The sequence below is a fragment of the Peromyscus eremicus genome, chromosome 13 (assembly GCF_949786415.1).
Source record: "Peromyscus eremicus chromosome 13, PerEre_H2_v1, whole genome shotgun sequence".
Classification (NCBI taxonomy): domain Eukaryota; kingdom Metazoa; phylum Chordata; class Mammalia; order Rodentia; family Cricetidae; genus Peromyscus; species Peromyscus eremicus.
Window position 1 is genome coordinate 41,326,662 of NC_081429.1, and position 24,872 is coordinate 41,351,533.

A 24,872-nucleotide genomic window follows, 5' to 3' on the forward strand; every position below is an offset into this window, starting at 1 on the left:
CTTCTGGGCTACTATGCTTCAAGAGCACATTTCCTGATATTGTTTTGCCCCATTCTTGGGAACAAAGATTCATTTGGTGATTTTTTTATTCTACCTTGGGGGACTAAAACTATATGGTATTCCTAGATACACCCACATTGAATCACTGTGGGATATTTTACCTACAACTATATTTTAAAAAGAAAAAGTCATGCCTTTTTCTCTTGTATCCCTCAAAATTTCTTGTGGTAAAGAGTCTACCTACCTCTTATTTATTATCATCTGTGATGTGTTTTAGCTCTACCACGTATTTTTTGACTTCCTTAAGTTTTTTTAAAACAAAGTTAGAAAGGCAACTTCCTTCTTTCCACTCTTCTGTCAGTCATTTATGGCAGTGAAGATACACTTCAGAAGTACACAGCCAAACAGCTGCAACTTCAACAATGTAAGGGGAAAAGAGAAGTCATGGTTTTAAAACTCACTATTTCAAAGACATGTCTGAATGACATACCTTATGTTTCTGTGGGAGCCCATTTTCAGGTTCCTACTGACTATACCCAGCAGGTCTGCATAGAGAGGATGATTGACCACAGGCCTGAGTGCAGGTGTCTGAGATGCTCTGCATTTGGCTGTGCTGGGGGGAGGTCTTTTGCTCCACCCCTTGGCATTTCTATAAATACCCTAGGGCAGAGGCAGTTGGGGCCCTTTGGAATAGGTTCCAGGCCCTCTCGAGGCTATCCTGTATTTTCTATCTGTTTATCTCCACAATCTAAATCCTTCTATCTAATATTTCCTGCTGCTCTCACTCAAGAAAACTCTGGGGAACTGTGGGTTTGGTGGGTAGCCGCCCTGCATGTTTCTGTACAATGATGCAGTAGATAAACATACATGGCTAAAGAAACCCCCAAGATTAATAGTGACAGGACAAAGTTTAGAAAACGATGTGGGAATCAAAGCCCATAATGATTTGATTTTCTTCCTTACATATTAGGAAGTCATCAATACAAGAGTTAAAAAAGAATACTGATTGGTGGACTTCCCAAACACGACAAAGAATTTTCATCAATTAAGAGATACAAGTAGGGGCAGGAAGGCTTAAACTAAATAAATTTACATTAAATCAGACAGTAAGTGTTTTTTTACAAACATAAACTAATCAATGCTTAAATAATTATTAGTTCATTTCATAATTATACGTCTTCTTTACTTTATGGAAAATAAGTCACATATCACTTGATTTATTATTTTAAATAATAAAAATCTTTTAAGTGGCAGAATTTGAATGGTTATTAAAAGAATTTAAAGGCCCTAGATGCTGATAAGTGAGTTATTATAATTCATCACATTAAATCAACTTTAGAACAGCATCTGTGATTAATCTGGGAAAATGTGTAGATTACTTACATTACCAAAATGATTGCATCCATCATAGTAAAGTAACTTAATGGGATTCCATTTTAGGAATGCATAATAATTAATTATCTAAGTTATTAGAACAATTAGCATAGATATGTATCTTCACTCTCAGAGATAATTTCAATGTTATAAATTGTATTTTATATTAGGCATATAAAATTGAATAGTTAAAAATTATAATAATGTGCCAACACTATGCTGCATTTCTAGTAGCCTTTAACAAATTTTACTATACTTCTTAAAATTCTTGCTTTCTGTTTTTGAGATTATAATACAATTTCATCATTTTCCTGTTCCCTTTTCTCCCTCTAAACCCTCCCATATACCCACCCTTGTTCTCTTTCAAAATCATAGCCTCTTTATCATTAATTGCTGTAACATACATATAGTGTATATACATATGTATATGCATATATATTCCTAAATATGTAAATATACCCTGCTTGGTCTATATAATGTTACTTGAATGAATTGTAACTATTGTTTTTCATGTTGTCTTTACAATTCAGTGCCCAGTATACTTAGGCTAATTCAGTGAGAATGACACATTTGCTGAGGACACAGTCAACTGCATGTAGCATAGCATTAAGAACAAATTTCCCTCCATTAGAAGTTGAATGATGTGGGGTTTGAGTAATAAATGTTCCCTGTTGCTCCTAGCACTGAACACTTAGTCCATAATTGATGGCATTGTGTGGTAAGTGTGGCTTTGTTGGAGGAAGCATGTAAATACTTGTGGCATTTCAAGTTTGCTTTCTCTGATTCCTGCTCATGGTTCAGCATGTGAGCTCTCAACTGTTTCCTGTCACCTACTGCCACAAGTCCCTACTGTGATGGACTCATCCTTACAGAACCACAGGCCCTAACAGTTCCTTCCATATATTGCCTTGTGGTGGTGTTTTTAATCTCAGCAATAAGAAGCTAACTAATACATATGATAAATGTATTTAAATGCCATTTCATAGTAGGTGCTATTAACCTATAGCTCTCAACCTTGTATCATTTTCCCCCATACATACATACATGAAGCATGTCCTAAATCTGCTCTGATAGGTTCGGGGATTTGCAACTTATGCACACAGAATAACTTGCTCATGCAAATTGACTTGACAAGTGATATTTTCTCCCTGTTTTTAAGTCCTCCTCATCTCTGTCTCATTTCATTTATCAAAGAGATTTACACAAATATCTGCTCAAAAGTGTGGCTTATTTGTTAAGAGTACATTCTTCCTTTGTGTAAATTCTGACTTTTCACCAGTGATACTAAAAATTTGCTTCACTGTTGCAATGATATGCTTTGATTATGGCTTTCAGTATTGATAACAGTAGCTATTGAAGTCTTAGCTAATCTAACATATAATATGCATGTCTCTTTAAAAACAAATTATGGAGAGCTCATTTCTTGGTTCTCCTAAAGGGGAAAATTTTTACATTAAAAATGAAAATTAAACCTGCACTGTTTACCCCTGTGTAGTTGGCATAAGGTGCTAATAACACTCCATGAAAGTCCTTTCCTGGGTCGGTCCTTGAGCCTGAATTGGTATGTGAACATGTGACTACCAGCAATGTGAATCTACAGGGAAGAGACATTGGTTAAACACAAACCTAGCTCTTTGTTTCTGTCCTTTCACTCAAATATTCACACAATCATACAATACCTAGTATATTTACATTTTAATATGGAAAATAACCTTTTCAAAGAACTTTTAAAATTAAAATGCTAAAGTACAGTGGTTGATTTATTTTCATAATCTAAAACTATTTAATGCTAGATTAAATATCAAATAAAACATAAATATTTCATAGTTTGGCTTCACTTCAATTAACATCAGCAAATATGAAATTCAGAATTATAAATATATGTAATTATGAGAAATACAAATAATATTCTTCACTAGACATGCTTACAAGCATAAGCACACTGTATTATATAGGTGTCAATGTGACACATCTTACTAGCTGTTGCCAAGTGAGAAAACAACACCCCAGTAAAGGGCACTCTATTAGTTACTCTCATGTTTCTGTGACAAAATTCCTAATAAAGGTGATGTAAGGAAGGAAGGCTTTGCTTTGAATTATAGGTCAAGAGCTGTCCTGACTATTATTTCATCAACTTGAAGGGTCATTTGGAAAGAGGAACTCTCAGTTGAGAAAATCTCTCCCTAAGATTGGTCTGTGGACAAGCTTTAGAGAGTTTTCTTAATTAGTAATTGATGTAGAAGGACCCTGCCCACTGTGGGTGGTGCTATCCCTACCTGCCCACTGTGGGTGGTGCTATCCCTAGGCTCTGGTAAGCAGTCTGAGCAAAACACAAGGAGCAAGTCAGTCAGCAATATTTCCTCATGGCCCCTGCTTCACGTCTGTTACCAGGTTCCTGCCCTGACTTACTTCCATGAAGGACTTCTAACAGCACTTATCAATTCAATAGTATGCTGATTAAAAAACAACATCTGACTTTTGTTGTTTGTTCAAAACACAAAATTAAACATAACAAATTAATATTTTATACAGTTGGCACAAGCGTTATAGTTAAACAGGAGAGAAAGACATGCAAACTTATGATGAAGTGGAGAGGACGCAGTAAAAAGGACAGTGGTCATCACAGGATCTGCTTTGCCTTTTCTGTTAAGATGCAGGAAACTCAGGGACCACGGATAAAGTCAAACATGCTTATAGAGCAACAGGACAACAACAGACATGGACAGTGAAAGCCCAGGAAGCCTCAATTTTACACAAAGAACTATAGACAACTAAGGAAGTCTGGGAGCAGGAGAAATCTCCTCCTCCAGGGAAGAGCACACCAATACATGCTAGTGACATTATACAACAGAATTAATACAGAGGCCATGGATTTGATAGAGAGGACAGAAGGGTATTTCAGAGAGATGGGAAGGAGAAAAGAGAAGAGGGAAACCAAAGAAGTAATTATATTATAATCTCAGAAATAAAAGAGAATAATTTTAAATGGTTAAAAAGATATGTAGAATGAATAGAAAATCTCTTAATTAAAAAAAAAGAAAACAATTTTTAAAAAAAGACAGTGTGTGTGTTTTCTTAAGGACATCTCATCCAGAAATGTCAAAGACAATAAACTGTGCTCACATACAGCCTAATGACACACAACTGGTCCTCTCTTTCTTTCATTCTCATGCATACATGTGTTTGTGTACGTGTGTGTGTGTGTGTGTGTGTGTGTGTGTGTGTGTGTGTGTGTGTGTCTGCAGCATGCCACATCACTCTTGTGAAGATCAGAGTGGAACCCACAGAAAAGTTGCTTCTCTCTGACATCCTGTGGGGTCTAGGGATGGAACTCAAAGGGTCATGTAACTCTTCCTACTGACATATCTCACCAGTCCTAAACTTGAGTTTCTATCATTCTCATCTCATTCTAAACCATACCCCTCATATATCAACCTTACAACTTTGTTTGTAAAAGAAAATTCTTTAATTTTTTAGCTTTCTTGCTGACTGCACTCTTTGACCAATATTTTTAAAATAGGAGTAGGTTTTCTTAATTTCTGAAGAAACTTGGAAGCAACCAGCATCATACATGTACTCATTGTAAAGAATCCTATGCATCTCTTCCTGGAGAAGCCCATGCCCACACTTGTCTTAGTCTTTCTCTGAGTATTTTCTATTAATGTCAGGCCTAACATTGTAATTCTAATATTACTCTAATAATAATATTCTAATATTATTCTAATAATAATTCTCCAATTCTCCTTCATACTGATCCATCCTGAAGTCCCTTCACCTGCAGCAAAAGCCATGAATCCCCTCCAGAGTGGAGGTCTCCATGGGAAGGAGAGCGACCTCTTTAGGATCACACAAGAGATGGAGTGAGACTCTGTCTCTTTCCCTACTTCATATGACATCAACCTTTTAGTATTTATTCTTATAATCTATTAGTAGATGAATGGAGAGACAAATACATAAGATTGCTCCTTCCTTTTTCTTTCCATTTGTTAACTTTCATTTACCCTAATTATCTACTGAAGGTTTCTGACAAAGGTTTATACATCATGGTGAATCTCTCAGAGATATTAATGAATATATATTTATGATGTTACATTATTTTGGCCTACTCTCACTGTAAATATTTATGTAAAGCTAGGGCTGTGGAGTTTCTAATTACTATTCTTACCACTTAAACTACCAAAGCCAAGTATACAATATGAGTGGTACTGCTTCCATTTAGAAAGAATAAACATAAATCATTTATTATGCATGAATACCTTGCTAGGGCTAAATGAACAATTTACTTCTCCATCTAAAACTGTCACCCCTTATAATGCACTCGAGATTCACTGTTTATGTAGAAGAAAATGAAAGACTAGAAAGCAGTCAGAGCTGGAAGGATACCTGATTTCTAGAACCATACCAGTTGGAGCCCAGACGACAGAAAACAGGTGGATGCAAATATTCAATGAAGAGAGCGAGTCATTGTGTCCACAAATTAGACTGATCTCCAGGCAGACATCACCCACAAATCAAAGGTCAATTTCAAGTATAGCCACACTTGAGGTTCATGTTAAGTAAAGGCTGTTTCAAAGATATCTTTGCAGATGGTAGTGGCTTTGTGTTAATTCACTAGAATGCTCATTAGGATGGCATATTCTAAATACACAGAAAAAGAACACAGGACCATCATCTTCTGAATATACAGCAGGGTTTGAGAATCACTGCCTGTACTACATATGTGCAGGTCAGTCAATCCTCAGTCTATCCCCGAAGGATTTTATTTGCCTTGGTCTTCCCACAACAGAGCACCACAGTGTCCCAAGTATTTTTGTAGATGTCATTTAATAAATGGCTAACAGCCTTACAACAGTTAGAATTCTCTTTCTGCTATACAATGCTAAATATGACAAGAGCAAGACCTTAACACCAAGGCAAAGGCCCAGAAGTAGCAATTGGGGCACATGATACACTACACTGTAGAGGAGAACACATTTGTTAGCAATCTAGTTATCAAGTCCATCTAACAGTGAGGGCAAACTTACACAATGAACTTGATCCCGTATTAGCATCACTTTCTGCGCAGAAGCAACTTTAAGATTCCCTGCACCAGCCATGGAGACATTCTAAAACTGTGCCAGACTCTTGGGCAGGTTTCTTGTTTGCTTTCTATCAATACAGTGGACATTCTTTCTGGTCAAAGCTTTCAACTCTGGTCCCCTTTTAATCCACTCAGTGTATAAAGAGAAGCATTCACCTAAACATGCAGAGATACAACATCCTATTCTCTTCCTTTGAGAGCTATGACAAGAGTCCTTCTTTCATTTCCTAGATGACATTAGTAAGACATATAGCACCTGAAAATGAATACATCTGTTGACACAAAAGGACATTCAGGAGCTCCAGGACAATGCTGACAAAAAAAATCAACAGGTGAAACTGCATGTACGGTGGTATCTGTCAACCAGATTTGGCCTGCCACTAATTTTATCTTTTCCATTATTAATCTAGTAAGTTCCCTACATATCAGGTCACTCTCAAGGTGAAGCACTCCAGTTTATACTGGTGCCAAAAGGATTATAGCATAGCCCAAGAGACAAACTCCAACAAACATTCCACAAGGCTCAGTGTCTGAAGAGCTGAGAAAAGGAAGCAGCACAAGGAAGGTACCTAATCAACATTAACTGAGCGACCCTCTGAGATGATGACAGATGAAAAAGGTCACATGGGAAGAGTAGGGAGGTAGTACTATATATAACTATATCTATATCTATATATCTATATCTATATATAGATATATATAGATATATATATAGATATATATAGATATAGATATATAGATATATAGATATATACACATATCTTCATATGTAGTTGTTTTTGTTGTTGTTTTGCTTTTTTTTACTCTTTACTCTTAGCTCTTTGGGGGCTCACAAATATATACACAGAGACTTATTTTTACTTATAAATGTCTGGCCTAAACTTGGCTTATTTCTAGTCAGCTTTTATTAAATTATCTCATCTACATTTTGCCTCTGGGCTTTTACCCTTCTTTTATTCTATATACCTTTCTTTACTTCTTACTCCATAGCTGCTGTGACTGTGGGGCTGTGTTGGTGGGTGGCTGGCCCCTGGCATCCTCTCCCCTTCTCCTTTTCTCACTCCCCTCTTTCTACTCTTCTTCTCTTCCTAATCATTCTTTGCATGCTAGCCCTGTCTATCATTTCTCCTGCCTAGCTACTGGCCATTCAGCTCATTATTAGACTAATCAGGTATTTTAGGCAGGCAAAGCAACATAGCTTCACAGAGTTAAATGCAACAGAAAAGAATGTAACACACCTTTGCATCATTAAACAAATATTCCACTGTAACACATCTTTAATATTCTACAAGATTCATACACTTAATATAAATTTGATAGGTGAAATTCATATACGTTATACCCATATTTATGAAATTTATGTGACATGAATATTTTTATAAGTTAATGTACCAACAGATATTCTACCAGAAGAGCAAAGTAAATTCTTACAGGTGAATGGCTAAATAGAAAGTGTTTGTATATAATATATAATATGAAATGTTTAAAGGGTTTGCATATAATATATAATATAAAATAATCATTTTAATTATTACAAGAACTAATTTCACAAATTAAATAAATTCATAGAAATGGGTTACAATTTAATTTTGTAAGATAATTTGAAACAAGAAATATATCTATAAATATCCACATGTGGTGGTCAGAGGACCTGTGGGAGTTAGTTTTCTGCTTTCACCCTGTGGGGTCTAAGGATTGACCTCATGTTGAGAGGTTTGTGGAAAGAGCTTTTACCCAATATCACTGACCCTATTATCAGTTTTGAAAAAGTACACTTAATTAAATTTCATTTTTTAAACTTATAAAGTTTCATATACTTGTATAATATTTATTGATTTTACTCAAAGTAAATAATTCTTCATATTTTAGAACATTGCTTATAAATAATATTATCTAGCTCAACCTTATAGATATGAAATCATTTAAAATACAAAAAAGACCAAGAAAATGTATCCATATAACAGAGTAATTCATTCAAAGTAATACTTTCAAGAATTTAGTATGGTTGTCCATCTGTGTCCTCAGAGGATTCATAATCGGGCCTTCCACAAATGCCAACATCCATGGCTACACAAACCTACTATATGGCATATGTGACATGAATAAAACATATGCACATATCCAGTCGATTTTATATCATCTTGGGGTTACTTATAATATCTACTACAATGTAGATTTCCATGTAAGCAGATGCTATAAGGTATTGCTTAGAATAATGCCAAAAAATAACAGTGTGTACATCATATACTACAGGTGTAAGCACCAAAGGCTAACAGCATCTATGACAAGCAGATGTAACCAGCATAGCCTAACAGTATGTATGTAGTACAAATGTAACCAACATAGCCTGGTGACAGGTGTGTAGTACAAATCAAACCATCACAGATTAATAGTATCTTTGTGTACAGATGCAATCAACTAGGGTTTACAGCATATTCTTCCAGTGCAGAACCCACAGATATAGAGGCCCAACTATCTTGTAGAAATTCATTCGACATATCTAAATAATTTAAAAATAAGATGAAATACATCTTTTAAAAACACTGTAACAATGTAAAGAAAATGTTTTTCACTCATAAATCTCATTTCAACTCCAGCTATTAGTTCTGACATCGTACATTTGAAATTGATACACCTTTGTCTGTTTCTGTGGGAATACTCTTTAACTCTTCATTATATATAATCTGCACAATGAAGGTGAAAGTAAAGGTCAGATTTGTCACGTGGAAAGATCTACTCATGTTTATACAAAACAGTTGCTGTTCTAAATGATAATGAATAGTGAACTGTCAATGGTACAAACAGTGTAGTGAATGCACATGCCAGTGCTTAAATATTCTTCCATAAACAGAAGTTTTTACTCAGGCTGAGGAACAAGTCTGAGAGGACGGACTGTACAGTTGTAAAGGAGCTGAACTTTTTGATCAACACAGGCAAGTCTACACCACGCTGACCCACAGCAAGGGCTCCTAAGCACATGTGTGTTTGACATCTCCCACACACCAACTATCCTAATTTAACCTCATTGGCCTACAGCTCAAAGCTTTTGTATACTCCCTATTTTCTATTCACTATGGTACCTCATTTTCATTCTTGAGTCTTTAAAGACTATTTAATTTTACAGCACAGCAGGTTGCTGTTATTTTGATATTTACAATTAATTTAATATTTACAAATTAGTATTTATAATTTGCTTTTTAAAAAAACACCAATTGATTTTTAATTATGTGTATTGGGGAGGGTGCGTGTAAGTGTAGTGCCAGCTGAGACATCACATGAGGGCTGGGAACTGAACCCAGATCCTCCGAGAGGGCAGAGCCTGCTCCTAACCACTGAGCCTTCTCTCTCCAACCCCTCAAATTATTTTAATTTCAGGATACTTTAAGTCCTCCTTTCTAGACTAAAATTAGCTCAGTGTTTCTCTTACCTTCAGAACCTCTGTTTCTACCTGAATGTCTCCTAACAGTTTTATTAGCCATATAAAGAAAACAACACCTATCTGTCTTCATTTTGCACAAAAACTCACTCTTAACCCTTCCAATTTAACTGTTTTAGCTGCTGACTTCCACTTTCAAATAAAATGAAGCTCACTGATTTCTCTTGACAAAATTTGAAAAAAGTTTTATAATTCTACTCCTGTTTCAGTTTAATCTATTGAGTTTCTCTATTTTACCCTTTTATTTTCACTTAACAATTTTCCTTTGTTCTTTGTGGCAAAAATATTATTTAATGATTCATTTTTAAGGGTAACACTGAGCTAAAGGGAACTTGCAAGATGCGAGCCTTTGCTCCCCAGCGTCCTCTGCTTGAAAATCTGCAGTCCACAAATGGGTTCTCAACATTTCCAGGATGATTTTTCCAGAAAAGAAAAAGTTAACCTCCTCTCAAAATCATTAGATGACATTATGAGGTGAAAGGTGGTGTGGAGCAAAGGCCACAGTAACCTCATCTTACTGCCAAGAATCCTTGGGCCAGGCATGGCTGCACTCGCCTTTAATCCCAGCAACTCGGGAGGCAGAGACAGGCAGATCTCTCCAAGTTTGTGGTCAGCCTGGTATACAGAGTGAGTTCCAGGACAACCAGGGCTACACAAAGAAATCCTGTCTCAAAAAGAGAAACCTCTTTTAGAACATTGTAATGCAATATGGCATCATAATGGTTTCTTGGAAAATATAGTAAACTAACAGGAAGGATTATGAGCAAAAGCTAGCAGTCTCCAATGAAGAAGAGCAATAGCAGAAATCTAGCTCTGTCCTTTCTAAGAATCAATACTCACCCATTCTCAACCACTGCCTCCCATGTCATTCTCAAATGGGGCAATATTCACCCTGAGGAGCCAAACACTTGCTCGGGGGAAGGTGAAAATGCACTTGCTATTACAATGATTTGTGTCCTTCCAGAGCTCCAATGAGCATAAACAGGTACACAGTGAATGTGTGCATTCAAACGCTATGATTCATGGATTAAGATTCCTTAATTACATATGAAAGAGTTGAAGGCTAAGAAAGAAGCAATGCATTTGTCAGAAGAGTTTTTACAAATCCTAGATGTGAGGCCCTTCTGAATCTGCAGATTCAGTTATTCATCAAACTCCTGCTTAAGAGCCAGGAACATTGTCACTATACACACTAGATACTATAGTGAAGAGGGCTGGTCTTTTCCCTAAAAAAAACTGTCAGACTGTGACATGGGAGATGCAAATGGGAAATAGAGTGACAAAAGGAAGGAGGAGGAGAAGGAAGAAAGGATAAAAAAATCTTATGAAGAAAGTCTACAGAATGAAATATCAACATAGAGAGGGAGATTTGAAGACAGGTGTCATAGATATACATTTTCTTGAACTTTGCATCAACAATATACATTTGCAGTGAGTGGCCATCCCTAAGTGAGTGAGGTCAGCTGGGCCACATGGAGCACAACTGCATGGCTGACCCCACACAGATGAATGAACCAACCTACAGCTTTCAGTGCATGCACTATATTTTAGAGAAGTCTGGCTGCTGAAACATCAGGAATGTAGAGGGCAAAGACGAAGATTCGAAGAAACAGGAACCAGGTGAGATAGGGACTCATTAAAGAGCTTGGCCACTCCCTGAGGACAGTGGGTCTTCTTTGAAGTTCCTCTACTCAGAGTGATATAGACAGGTTGACATCAGACTGGAGAACCCAGGGACCACATTTGTCAGCTTTGAAACAAACTGCTCCTAAGGCAAGCAGATGTTGTATGGCAGGCTAAACTATGGTGTGGGGACAATGGCCAGATGTCCCACCCAAGGCCTTCTTTATCACAATTCTAAAGATGAGACTGTTAAAGATGAAAATGAGAACCTTAAAACATAGGTGCAGTTTAATGCATGAAAATTATGCTCTTAGCTGGGCGGTGGTGGTGCACACCTTTAATCCCAGCACTTGGGAGGCAGAGGCAGATGGATCTCTGTGAGTTTGAGGCCAGCCTGGTCTACAGAGTGAGATCCAGGACAGCTGTAAAGCTACACAGAGAAACCCTGTCTTGAAAAACCAAAAAAAAAATTATGCTCTTTTTCAATAAACAGTTATTACTTGATTTATGTGCAAGCTGTCACTACACTTTTTATTTTTCATTTATCATTTTTATCAGCTAAGAATTTTAAGTCTTTGTATTGTTCTTTATTATAATAAGTATATACTTTAACATTCTGACAACGGGGAATATGAATAGACACTTTTATTCCTCTAAGAATTAAACATAACATTTTGAAAATTCTTAATTTCAATTTATTGCAGTAAATTGTCATTATTTCTATTTATGTGCTGCACATTATATGACTAACTAACTTGGAAGGCCCTGAAATGTTCTAAACATACTACCATTTTGAAGTATAAAATATTCCTTGTCAAAAATACATTTTTTTGCCTGTGGTACTTTCCTACCATAGTGATGTTAGCTGTTCTACTTTCATGTTTTTATTATTAAATAAGCATCATATATAATTTGTGTGTACATATATACCTCACTTAGAACATTCAAGGTAAGATTGTGTGTATGTATGTGTTATATGTATGCGTGTTTTCATGAGCTTGTGTATGTGAAGGTATCTTTCACAATTGCTTTCTACCTCATTTCTTTGTAACAGAGCCTCTCATTGAACATGGAGCTTGCAGATTCAAATAAACTGGTTGTCCAGAAAGTCCAGTGCCTCCCCAGGGCCAGGGTTATCAAAGCCACCAAGGTTTTACATGATTGCTGAGGAGTGAACTCAGGTCCTCAGACTCACCCCTGTACTGAACACCTCCCAGCCCCAAGCTATTAATGTAGTTAGACATCATGACAGTCCACTGGGGTGACTAAATTAGTTATTCATGTTTTAAAAAGAAACTGAAATTAAATAACCTGTCAAAGGTTGTAGAATTATACAAAGAAATAGAAATAAACAGGTTAAATAACTAACTCAACACCATGGTGTTAGAATATTGTATGTTGAATGTTGAGCACAGTCTATTACTCATTAGCATTTGTGTGTGTGTGTGTGTGTGTGTGTGTGTGTGTGTGCGTGTGTGTCTGTGTGATGTGTAAGTGTATATGTGTGTGTGTGCTTGTTTGTGTGTAGGGGAGTTAAGTTCGGGTACACCACGTGTCGAGGCATGCATGTCGGTCAGAAGATCTGTAGGTGTGGGTCCTCATCTTGCCACCTTGTTTAACATAGGCTCTCTTTGCCACTGAGTAAGACAAACCTGCTGGCCCTCAAGCTTCTGGAGTTTTCCTGTCTCAGCCTCCCATTACCCCCAGGGCATTCTCAGATAATGACACTTGTGTTACCTCATCTTCTTTTACATGAGTTCAAGCATTCTTAGGCTTGAATGGCTGGTGTTTCAGCTGGTGAGCCATCTTCCTAGCCTGTCAGTGGCATTTTAAATCTTAGTCACCAATGTATCTTGTCTACTTAAAGTTATAATTTTTAAATACATTAGCTGAAAAAAATTAAAGGAAACAAAACAATCAAAAGAATAAAGCAGCAAGGATTCCAAAATCTTAGACTCTCTGTCAGCACAGCGGCTCAAACTATAGAACCCTATTAAAGGATTGCTCAGGAGTATAACTAAACCACATGCAATAGCGTTTGCCATTGGGACTAAAGGTTTCCTGTGAACGGCAGCGAAATAACCCAAGGCTGGAGACCGTGTGAGCTGATCAACTGAAGAAAACGAGAATGAGAAATCAGTTCACAAACCGTTTTTATGACATTTAAAGCTTCTACTTTTCTTCCTATTCTCATGTGGTCTCCACAGAAATCCACAAAGATACCCCCACAACAGACTGCTGGCAATGGTTGAGAGACAGTCCGAACTGACCTACTCTGGTGATGGGATGGCCAAACACCCTAATTGTCGTGCTAAAAACCTCATCCAACTACTGAGGGATCTGGATGCAGAGATCCATGACTAGGCCCCAGGTGGATCTCTGGGAGTCCAATTAGCGAGAATGAGGAGGGTTTATATGAGCAAGAATTGTTGAGACCATGGTCGGATTAAGCACAGAGACAAATAGCCGAACGAACGGAAACACATGAAATATGAACCAATGGCTGAGGGGTCACCAACTGGATCAGGCCCTCTGAGTGGGTGAGACAGTTGATTGGCCTGATCTGTTTGGGAGGCATCCAGGCAGTGGCACCGGGTCCTGTGCTCATTGCATGAGTCGGCTGGTTGAAACCTGGGGCCTATGCAGGGTCCCTTGGCTCAGCCTGGGAGGAGGGGACTGGACCTACCTGGACTGAGTCCACCAGGTTGATCTCAGTCTGTGGGGAAGGCTTTGCCCTGGAGGAGATTGGAATGGGGGCGGGCTGGGGGGGAAGGTGAGGGAGGCGGGAGGGGGGAGAACAAGGGAATCTGTGGCTGATATGTAGAACTGAATTGTATTGCAAAATAAAAATTAAAAAAAAAAAGCTTCTACTTTTATTTAAATGGCTTGGTGGTAGGTAAACTAATAAAAAATAAATTATTAGATATGACTCCTGGTATAAAAGACATTTTGAAGTGGGAAAAGAAAGTTGATATTACCATGTGCAAGGTAAAAGCCACTACTTAAAAGAGAAACTATTAGAAAATAGTTAAGGAATGGTACATTTAGGCAACTTTTGGTTCTCATGGATTAATAGTCTAAGAAACTTTGATTTAATACACAAATTAACAATTCCTCTCTTGAGGTTTCTCTTGGGGAAGTAAACAGGCAAAATGAAAGATGAGTAGCAGCAATGACTAAAATCAACAAAATGATTTCTGGATAAGCTTCAGCATGCAATCAAATATCCGTCAGCCTTTTGTACCTAGACAGACACTGCAAATAAATGCTCACAGAGAGTGAAAGTGATGCATTGTTATCTACTAAGCCAATGGGTTTAAAGAACTTCAGTGCACTTTGTGTAAAACAATATGTGCCTTCAGGCTCTAAATATCTAGCTTCCTCTGCAGGTAACTACTCACAAAATGCTCTTTGGAGTTTTTCTTTCTTTTTTTTCTATAGTTTCCCCTCCCTCATCTCCTTCCATCCCATGTACTCGCCTCCCCATCCACTTCTCCTCTCTCCACTCAGAAAGGAGTAGGCCTCCATGGGCTTGAACAAAGCATGGCACATGGAGTTGAGGTAGGGCCAATATCCTCCCCCTGCATCAAGGCTGGGATGGGTAATCCAGCATGGGGAACAGGTTCCCGAAAGGCAGCGAGGTTCTCCTTGCAATAGTGGAGAGGGTGCCTGAACTGGCCATCTACTGTAATCAGATTGGTGGCTACCCTAATTGCCATCAGAGAGCCTTTATCCATTAACTGATGGAAGCAGGTGCAGAGATCCACAATCAAGCACTGGGCCAAGCTCCAGGAGTCCTCCTCAAGAAAGGGAGGAGAGATTTATGAGCTGGGAGTGGGGGGGTCAAGGTCATGACAGGTGAACCCACTGGAACAGCTGACTTGAGTACATGGGACCTCATGGACTCTGGACCAACAGTTAGGGAACCTGCATGGGACCAACCTAGGCCCTCTGCATGCGTGTGACAGTTGTGTAGCTTGGTCTGTATGTGGGACTCCTAGCAGTGAGATCAGGACCTGTCCCTGTTGCTTGGCTGTTTTGTTTTGTTTTGTTTTTTAATAATGTTACAAGAAAATAGTAGAAGAAAGGCTATAAAATTCTGGGAATATATGTTATATTTTTTCTCAAGGAGGCCAAATGGTTTAAAAAGAACAGAGCAGAAGAGTTAGGAGCTCAGTGAGACTCCAGGAAATTCTTAAAAGCAGATGCAGGGTGAGGGAGTAGAGAGATGGCTCATAGGTTGAGAACTTTTGCTGCTCTTGCAGAAAACCCAGGTTGGATTCTCAGCATCCATATGACATTTAATGGCCATCTGAAGCTCCAGTTCCAAAGGATCTATCAACTCCGCCTTTGGGTCTCCACAGGCACCACAGAAACTTGGTGCACAGATGTACAGGCAGGCAAAACATTCATACACATAAATAAAACAAATAAATCTTTAAAAATAAAGTAAAAAAAGATATGTGGGAACTGGAAGAAAGTATATGTAAGAATGGGGGATATCAGCAATCAAGAGAGTGAACCCTTCTAGAAAGTAAGGTAAACAGGGCAGGGTCTGTCAACAGAACTTCTTTATATTCCCTGAAGAATGTGAAAGAACCTGGTCTTGGGTATATGAAGAGGTCAATACTCATGCTAGTGAAAGGCATCTGTGTATAGTTTCCTTCTTTGCATAGAATATTTCAATTAAAGGTCTGAGTAAAAGTAGGAAAATCAGACTACAAGCATTTGTAGAAACTCTGAACATTTACACTTTATTTATTATAAAGGAACTTTAGTGTATCATTGGTTGATGCTTAGGTTACAAACATTATGAGTTTATGTAACACCCTTATGGTTTGTCCTTACAAGCTTTTCATAACTTTGGGAAACAAAAAATTATCCATAGCTGGAGAGCTTCTCTCTGGGTCTTGCCAAGCCCCAGCAGTCCTGTAGCCCACTTATAAAATAAACATACAGACGCTTATATTATTTAAACTTCTCAGCCATTAGCTCAGGCCTACCATTGTTTAGCTCTTACTCTCATACTCAGCCCATTTCTGTTAATCTATATGTCGCCACGTGTTCCATGGCTTTACCTGTTGCCTTTACATGATGCTCCCTGGACAGCGGGCTGGAGTCTCCTCCAGACTTCCACCTCCCAGCCTCTCCTCTCTGTTTGTCCCACCTATCTCATACTTCCTGCCTGGCTACTGGCCAATCAGCTTTTTATTTATTCACAACATACAGGACAGAATCACAGGAGTTCTATAGGATTTGTTCTGTGTGCCCTATCTTATGCATCCTCTGCATGGTGTACCAAGTACCGAGAGAACAGAAAGGAGATTTGGTTTAGGGATGGAGATACTTCTTAGGTTGTTTGAGTTTCTGCAAATGAAAAGGAAAGATAAAGTGCATTTCTATCTGAAGAAAATGAGCTAACCCCTGCACAAGTGCAAAGATTTCACTGAATCAAACACACAGTGGGTCCACAGGAAGAGGGTTAGAAAGAAAGAAAAGAAGGAAGAAAGATAAGGAAGGGAGGGAGGGAGGGAGGGAGGGAGGGAGGGAAGACCAAAACTAGTTGGAAATAATCAAACCTCCTGATCTTAGAATATAGAGTTTAAAGTAGAAATAAGATATATTGTATCTTAATTTTTAGAAGATTATTATGATGCTAACACAAAGAAATAATTACATTTGTACAAAATAATGATCATAAGCAGAGACATTCACAGAAAGTTATGTGGACGAAATTACAACTGACAGACTTTGAAAGAAGCACGAGACTAAACCATAGGCCTAAGTAATCTAATTAAGTTGATAAATAAGTGGAAAGGAGGATATTTAAAAGATTCATAGCTCAGTCACCAAAGCCTACTTGATGGCAGTTAATGGCACTAAAATGGAAGAAATGTGAAGTTGAGGAAAAAAAAACAAGACAGCAGTCAAGTGAGATAGTGGACAAAAAAACTGATCAACTTTAGGTATTCACAAATATGCAAGTTAAAATGGGCTACTTTATGAGCCATTCTAAAATTAATGGTTATTGCCTTAGGATAATGTCAGTAGTTTTAAATTAAAGTTGGATCTGAATCTAAATATTGCTATGTATGTGGAGTGTATAAGCCTAATAAAAGTTTTATTGCTTTCTATTAGATTATAAAAATCACTATTAATACAAAAAAATAATGTGAAACCAACAGGACAATATTTTTCTCTAGTCATAGCCATGTAAGAAATTTCCAGAATTGGTTGAGGATTTAGACCTGATGCTTACAACCCATTCATCATATAATTCAATTCATATATGTGTTTGTACACATATATATAATGCTGTTCCATATACATTAACTTTAAAATGGATGAAACTTTCCAATTTTAAATGAGGCATTAAGAAATGTCAAAAATTGCTAGACTCATTGATCTTTCAAATGTCACACAGTCTTTCTAATTATTTTTTTTTAAAGTTTTAAGTACTTTGAAACATTAAATAAATTGTCCAAGAGAAAAAGAGTTTTACGGGTACATGTCCTAAACAACTTTTCCTGGATCCTATATTATAAAGATTAACCATTGCTTTGAACTCTATTTCCCTTTCTATTGAACAGCAGGTAATGGGAAATATTAGTATATAATGAAAGGAGGAACTGGAGTGAGCAGTGTTTTTTATATTTACTGGAATATTATTAATGAAATATCATCTCACAGAATAGACCTATCTTATCATAATAATATACTCCAGAAAAAGTTTTATGCAAAAATTAAATGCCTTAGCTTTTCAAAAACTGAAACTATGTCCTAAGGGAGACAAGGAAAGCTTCATTTTTACTAACCTTAGTTAATAAGTAGGATTTTATGCATTGTTGGCACTAAACATAATTGCTATATATAATTGTAGTATGTCCAGCAATGCCTTCTTGTAGGTCACTGTGGTTATTACTATGGATCTAGATAATTAAAAAGGAATGAAAAATGGTTATAGCCCCAGAAGGGCAACTGTCGGTCTCTGGCTGAGTCTATGAAATGCTGGAATTGAAAATGCTTTACGCATCATCTGTGACCAATGTAAAAGCCCTTCCATAATTTTTAGCTGTAATATAACCAAAAAAAATATGAGAACACTTTCTGGAAGATGGCAGCCACTTGACAAACTCAAAGTGCCTCAACAAACTTAGTTTAAAGTTAAGGAATGACACAGGAAAGGGCATTAAAAACATATGAAAAAAAAAACCTGAAAATCTAATCTGCTAATTAGATAATGCATTTATTCATAGAACATACCCCCCAAAATTAAATAGTTCATTAAAATTAATGCTTACATTTATTGTATATTCATGTATGTCTTCCTTCTTAAAAGTTAATGATACAAATGTTATTACTGTATCATTATATAATAGAAGCCTACCTAATACCTTATCCCTTAGCACTTTGGTACCAAATCTTAAAACCAGTAGTCTATATCTCTATAATAATTATCATTATAGAGAAGATTTTTCTATAAGCCAACTTTTGAAACTATAGGTGCTTTCTCTGTATAATTCAAATTTGAAATGCATGCTTCACTTTAATATATTGATGATTTTGAAGAGAGATAAACATAATATTTACAGGATAAAAGTTTATATATGTTTGAAATAGTAATTGCAATCTATAGTTATTTAAAGGACTTTAATTTCAAAAATACATTCTAAGTATAACTTGTAATCTTTAAAAACATGTAACTTACAAGCAACTAAGAGTGTCAGCTTTATATTGACTCAGGTTTTAAGGATCATATTTCTACAAAGGCTAGTTTTTACAGGAAATGCCAGATACCATATTTCTGGTGAAAGTGTCAGGACAATGCCTGGAGTACTACTGGCAGGCACCAACTGCTTGTCAACACACACACACACACACACACACACACACACACACACACACAGTTGTATTATCATTACTGTGCACTTTGTTCAGAGCATAGTTTCAAGTATTCCAACCCTGCCTAAGTCCCAAGAGCCTTGTGAACTTAGCACACCCATGTTTGCAAACTTGCTCACCCTCAGTCTTCCCCACATAACTAAATGATTACTGTATTCTTCATTTGCTGAGGTCAAAATCCAGTTACCCTGGAAAGCTCCATCTCTTTATCCACATATAATCTTTTAGAAAACCTCCTTGACTCTCATTTCTGGTCACTTATCTCCTTCTATGACACCATGACATTTATCATGGAAATCTTTATAACCCTCTTGAATTGTTGGAAATCATTCCGATCTAGTGTCATTTCCTACCCTTGACTCCCATTGGGAGAATAGTTTCTACACAGAAATTTGAAAGTTCCTGTTTTTACATGTCAACTTGTGTATCTTTTGTTCAGAATTCTAGAATAGGTTTCCAACATGTTCAGAATACAGAGAAAGTGTGTTTGTTACAATTTTTAAGGTCTCATGGAACATTCCTGTGATTCCCATGTTCCTAACATGTCTCTGCTGCATCTTTAAGCTCTCTTACTATGTTTACACTGGATTCCTGTTGCTCCTGAAATACTGTGGACACATATCTGCTTCAAGGATGTTCTGATCACTTTTCTTCCTTGTTCTCTACATATCTTACTTCTTAACACAACTGCAGGGTCTCGTTCCACATGATGTCTTGTCAGAAAAGATCTGGTCTGTCTTTGATCCTGAAGCTACCCTGTACTGTATTTCTTTCTGCCTCCTTTTATGGTCTCTGATAGCACTTTTGGCTACCAAACATGCTTTATCATCAATGGATTTTACAGTTGACTTACTGTGATGTCAAGTTAATGCCAGCTGCCTGCAACATAATCCTTTCAGGTAGTTAATTGTTCAGAATAGTTGAAGAGTCTTCAGTTTTGTCGAATGAATTTGTGAATATAAATATCATACAATATTTCTTGCATTGAAATGTTTTTAGACAGACTTGCTCATTTAATTTTCTAAAGGCATAGAAAATCTAGGGATTAAAACTAGATAAATGCTGGGGGACCCTACAAACAGCTGACTCAGGAATCTGGTCCTTGTCATGAGTCGCAGCCTTTACAGTGTTCTTGGATTCCAGCTATATGAGAGCAGACTGCCCTTCAGGTTTAGCCACACAACCAAGTTTCTTACTTAGCAGGCCAGAAACAGAATATTGCAATGGACTCAGAAAAGAGGACACTGGATAGTGAACATCTACCAGCACTATTTTTCTTCAAATGAGCAAGGCAAAGCTAACTGTCTGGGTCTTGTCATGAAATGCTTCAAAACATATGCCTTCTCTAGTATACTGTGAGCCATGGACTAAAGAAAATACACTGGGGACCAGAGGGATGGCACAGCAGTTAAGAATGTTCATTACACTGTCATGAAAACAGTTCAGATCCCGGTGCCTACATAATAAGACAGGCATTTGAGAATGCCTCTAACTCCAGATCCAAGGGATCCAATACCCTCTTCTGGCCTCCATGTATGCACCAATCCCACACATATATGTGTGTATATGCCCATAAAGATACATGTACACAGACATAAGTAAATGAAATAATCTTTGAAAATGTATTTTTAAAAAATCAACCACAATGAAAGCACCTGCCTCTGGAAGTAAAGACATGAACGAGGCAGACATGCAAAACCTGGAAGACTAACACTGCCAGCAGAGTGAAAAGCTCTTGTGATGAGCAGTAATAAGTGTCCACAGGACAGAAATGACTGGAATGTGTGGGCTAAGGAGGGATAGGGGAGCACATAGCTGTAGTTGGAGTTTGTCTGTGTCCTGCCCAGTCCTGCAGCCGCTCAGACCCAAATAAACACACAGAGGCTTATATTATTGTCAAACTGTATGGCATAATGGCTCAGGCTTCTTGCTAGCTAGCTCTTACATCTTAAATTAACCCATTTTTATATATCTATACTTTGCCACATGGCTTGTGGCTTACTGGTACTTTGCATCTTGCTTCTTCTGGTGGCGGTCAGCAGCATCTTCTCAACTCTGCCTTTCTTCTTCCTCCCTCTCTAGTTGGAATGTCCTGCCTAACCTTATTCTGCTTCACCATTGGCCAAACAGCTTTTTTATCAACCAATCAAAGCAACACATATTCACAGCATACAGAAAGACATCCACAGCATATGGCCAATAGGAAGGCATGATTTTCATCTTGTAGAGCCTGGCAGGTATAATATATATATATATATATATATATATATATATATATATATATATATATATATATATAAAGTAGGAGCTCTTATGACTCAATGTACATTTTTAAAATACCTATTTAGCTTCTGTGAAATAAATGAGTTATTATGGAGTATGGTGGGATAAATTAGTAGCCCTTTGGGAGGAATGTGAATGATTACTAATAGTAGTAGAAATTGAAGGTGAACTATTTTTAATGCATTCTTAGTCAAAGAACTACCAGAATTATTGGGAGAGTTCCCCACAAGCAGGGGATCCAACATACTAGACAAGTGTTGTACCACTGAGCTATATCCGCAACCCTGCCTGGGAGGTTTAATGGTAGAAATTGTAGGATGAAAGAATGAGACCAAAATTATTTGTGGGATTAGCTGATGTCTATTTGGTCATGGAAGTTCTTTTGTGAAGATGGAGATTAGAAGAAGTCCAGGCTTTCTGAGAGAACACAAACTTCTTTGGATTTGAGAGTTGGCGAATCCTATTCAGTACTCAAGCTCAGGGGAAATGTCAAGATTAACCATTTGGAAACTATTGAAACAAAGAATAGAAGATGCCACCTGAGAAATACACTTAGAGAAAAGATGAAGCTAATAGCTGGTCTTAAGGGGAAGTCATTTAACCAGGTATCTGGCCCAAGGGGAGAAGTTCACTGGACAAGCTAAGGAGGAGGAGCATGAGAGTCCACAGGAAGTCCAGGACACACTAACATCAGCTGGAGTCTTGGAGGAAATACAGGAGAGGCCAGCTGTCTACATAGTACCTAAGCAGTGAAGAAAATGAGACACTAAGAGTGACCATTGGTAGGGTCCAAAAAGTTACTAGTGACTCTAATAAAAGGAGTTTCAGAGGAGGGATATGGATGCCTAGTCTTGGTTGTCAACTTGCTGGGATTTTGAGTTACCATGGAAACAAATGTCTAGGTGTGTGTGAGGGATTATCTAGATTCAGTAAATTGCATTGGAAAGACTCAATAAATATGGGAGATAATATTCCAAGGGATAGGGTCCTGGGACTGAACAAAAGGAGAGCCAGCCGAGCACAAGAATTCACTGTCTTCTGCTTCCTGGCTGCTGATAAAATGTGACCAGCTGCCTCAAACTCCTGCCACTGTGCCTTGCCCACCATGATGGATTGTGCCCTCAGATGTGAGCCAAATTCCTTCCTAATTGTTTAAGTAGAGGTTGCTCTTTCTTGTCCTGCCAACAAAGCAAATGCAATTGTGAGTCCTTGCATTTCTGCCCAGGTTTCTCATGAGAAAGCAGGGTACTAGGACAGAACATGATTAGGATGTAGTTCTCTCGGTAAATGGGGAGTTTTTAACTGATATGCATTACTGAAGAGCCTTGTTTAGGTGGATGGATACCATTCAGATATCCTATAAGAGTAGTAGAGGCCGGATGGTGGTGGCGCAAGCCTTTAATCCCAGCACTTGGGAGGCAGAGCCAGTGATACTAAAAATTTGCTTCACTGTTGCAATGATATGCTTTGATTATGGCTTTCAGTATTGATAACAGTAAGTGAGTTAGAGGCCAGGCTTATCTACAGAGTGAGATCCAGTACAAGAACCAAAACTACACAGAGAAACCCTGTCTCGAAAATCAAAAAAAAAAAAAAAAAAAAAAAAGTAGTAGAAACACAGCCACTAAAACCACAGCTTAAAATCCTCTTAACTAATCTAATTTAAAGGCCTTCTGGTTCTTTGACCTATGAAATTACACTCTATAAAAATGCAAATTAGTAAGACAGTAAGAATTTTTAAATTATCTGGATCTTAGTATGTGTTTTCATTATGACCTTGTAAAAAATACTAGTGAAAATATGTTTTGATATGTTTTTCTAGAAAAAGAATGCATAATTAGCATTTTCTGCACTTATACACAATCTAATTAATTATTTGAATATTTCAAACTGTAAAGCAACTATCCTAGGTCATGATTCTCAAGAGGGAAAACAGAGATTTTGACCTAAATCATAGGTTATATGGTTTTATATTACTGGTAAATTGTATGCATAACTGTAAAAATAGAGATTTTTTTTCTTCAGAATTTTTCTAAAATAGCATGTTGTTTACTAATTGCTTTCATCTTAAACTATATCTTATTCAAATCTTATAATTCTTATGGTGTTCAATCATCATGTGTATATCTGTCTGTCCGTCCATCTTTCTGTATCTGACAAAAACTGAAGAATATAACTCCTTACTGAAATATGCTCTGATAGTGACTATAAAGCAGATGAATCTTCTCATGAGTACTCAGTAAAATATTGGGAGTATTATTAGTATTTCTTTCCTTTCTGGTACTAATGGCCTTTTTATATATTTTTAAATTATGAATCCTACAAACTATAGCTTAAGAACATCTTCCCACTGATATTAATTGACAAACAAAATGAAAATTAATCCTTAGCCATCAAGAAAATATTCTCACCTAAACAAGCATATAATCAAATCAATAAACATTTTACTAAAGATATGTTAATTACCAAGACATCATGTGTGTCTATGTATATGGGGTTATAGCATGGAATTAAAATAATAAGACTATGCATTTATTTTCTGTAGTACTGGGTACTGAACCAGAATGATGCCAGATCTCTCAGAGTTGGAACAAGAGGTGTTTCCAGGATGCCAGCTTGTTAAGTGTGCCCTGGGATATGAATTCCGGTTCTCAGAATTGCATAGGCAACGCTCTTAACCACTGATCCATCTCTCCAGTCCCCCCATCTTAAGGAAGAGAGAAACGTTAAATCTTACTTTGGAATTTTATATTATGGTTAATTAATGACTGACAGTTAAAATCCGAATAAACAGGAAGAATTGATAGACTAGACTAGATGGGATCCCCACAAACATATAGCAAGGAAAACCTGGTGGTACCACGAGCAGAAATGAACAGACTGCCAACAAAGCAGACACCCCCTAAATCAGTTGTCCCAAAGCAGCAACTTAATCTAAGTTACCCTAAAAGATTAAACGCCATTCTTTCTACTGGTTCACCTTTCCACTGCCTTCTCTCCTAATAAAATAACTAGCATAGATGATGAAATTCCTCCCTGGGCTGCACTAATAGTTATGGGGCAGCTGTCTTTGTAGAGGCCGGAAATAAAGTGAGCTGAAATCCGGGTTCTTGTTTTTTACAAAAGTAACCATTTCCCCCTTTCTTTTTCTTCTTTCATTGAATAAAAGCTTTT

At 37.3% G+C, this 24,872-nt stretch overlaps 1 protein-coding gene across 4 annotated transcripts in view; it reads right to left on the reverse strand.

Moving 5' to 3' along the window:
• The window catches only part of Spag16 (sperm associated antigen 16), an 814,060-nt gene that overhangs the window by 668,819 nt on the left and 120,369 nt on the right, over nucleotides 1–24,872 (reverse strand). Inside the window, exon 11 of one of the 4 annotated variants that reach the window (XM_059277934.1) lies at nucleotides 12,182–13,402. The exons of the other annotated variants lie outside the window; for them this stretch is intronic. Within the exon in view, the coding sequence (XP_059133917.1) occupies nucleotides 13,399–13,402 (4 nt within the window). The 3' untranslated portion in view covers nucleotides 12,182–13,398. Of the gene's footprint in view, nucleotides 1–12,181; nucleotides 13,403–24,872 lie in introns of those variants that run through there. 4 annotated transcript variants of the gene reach the window in all.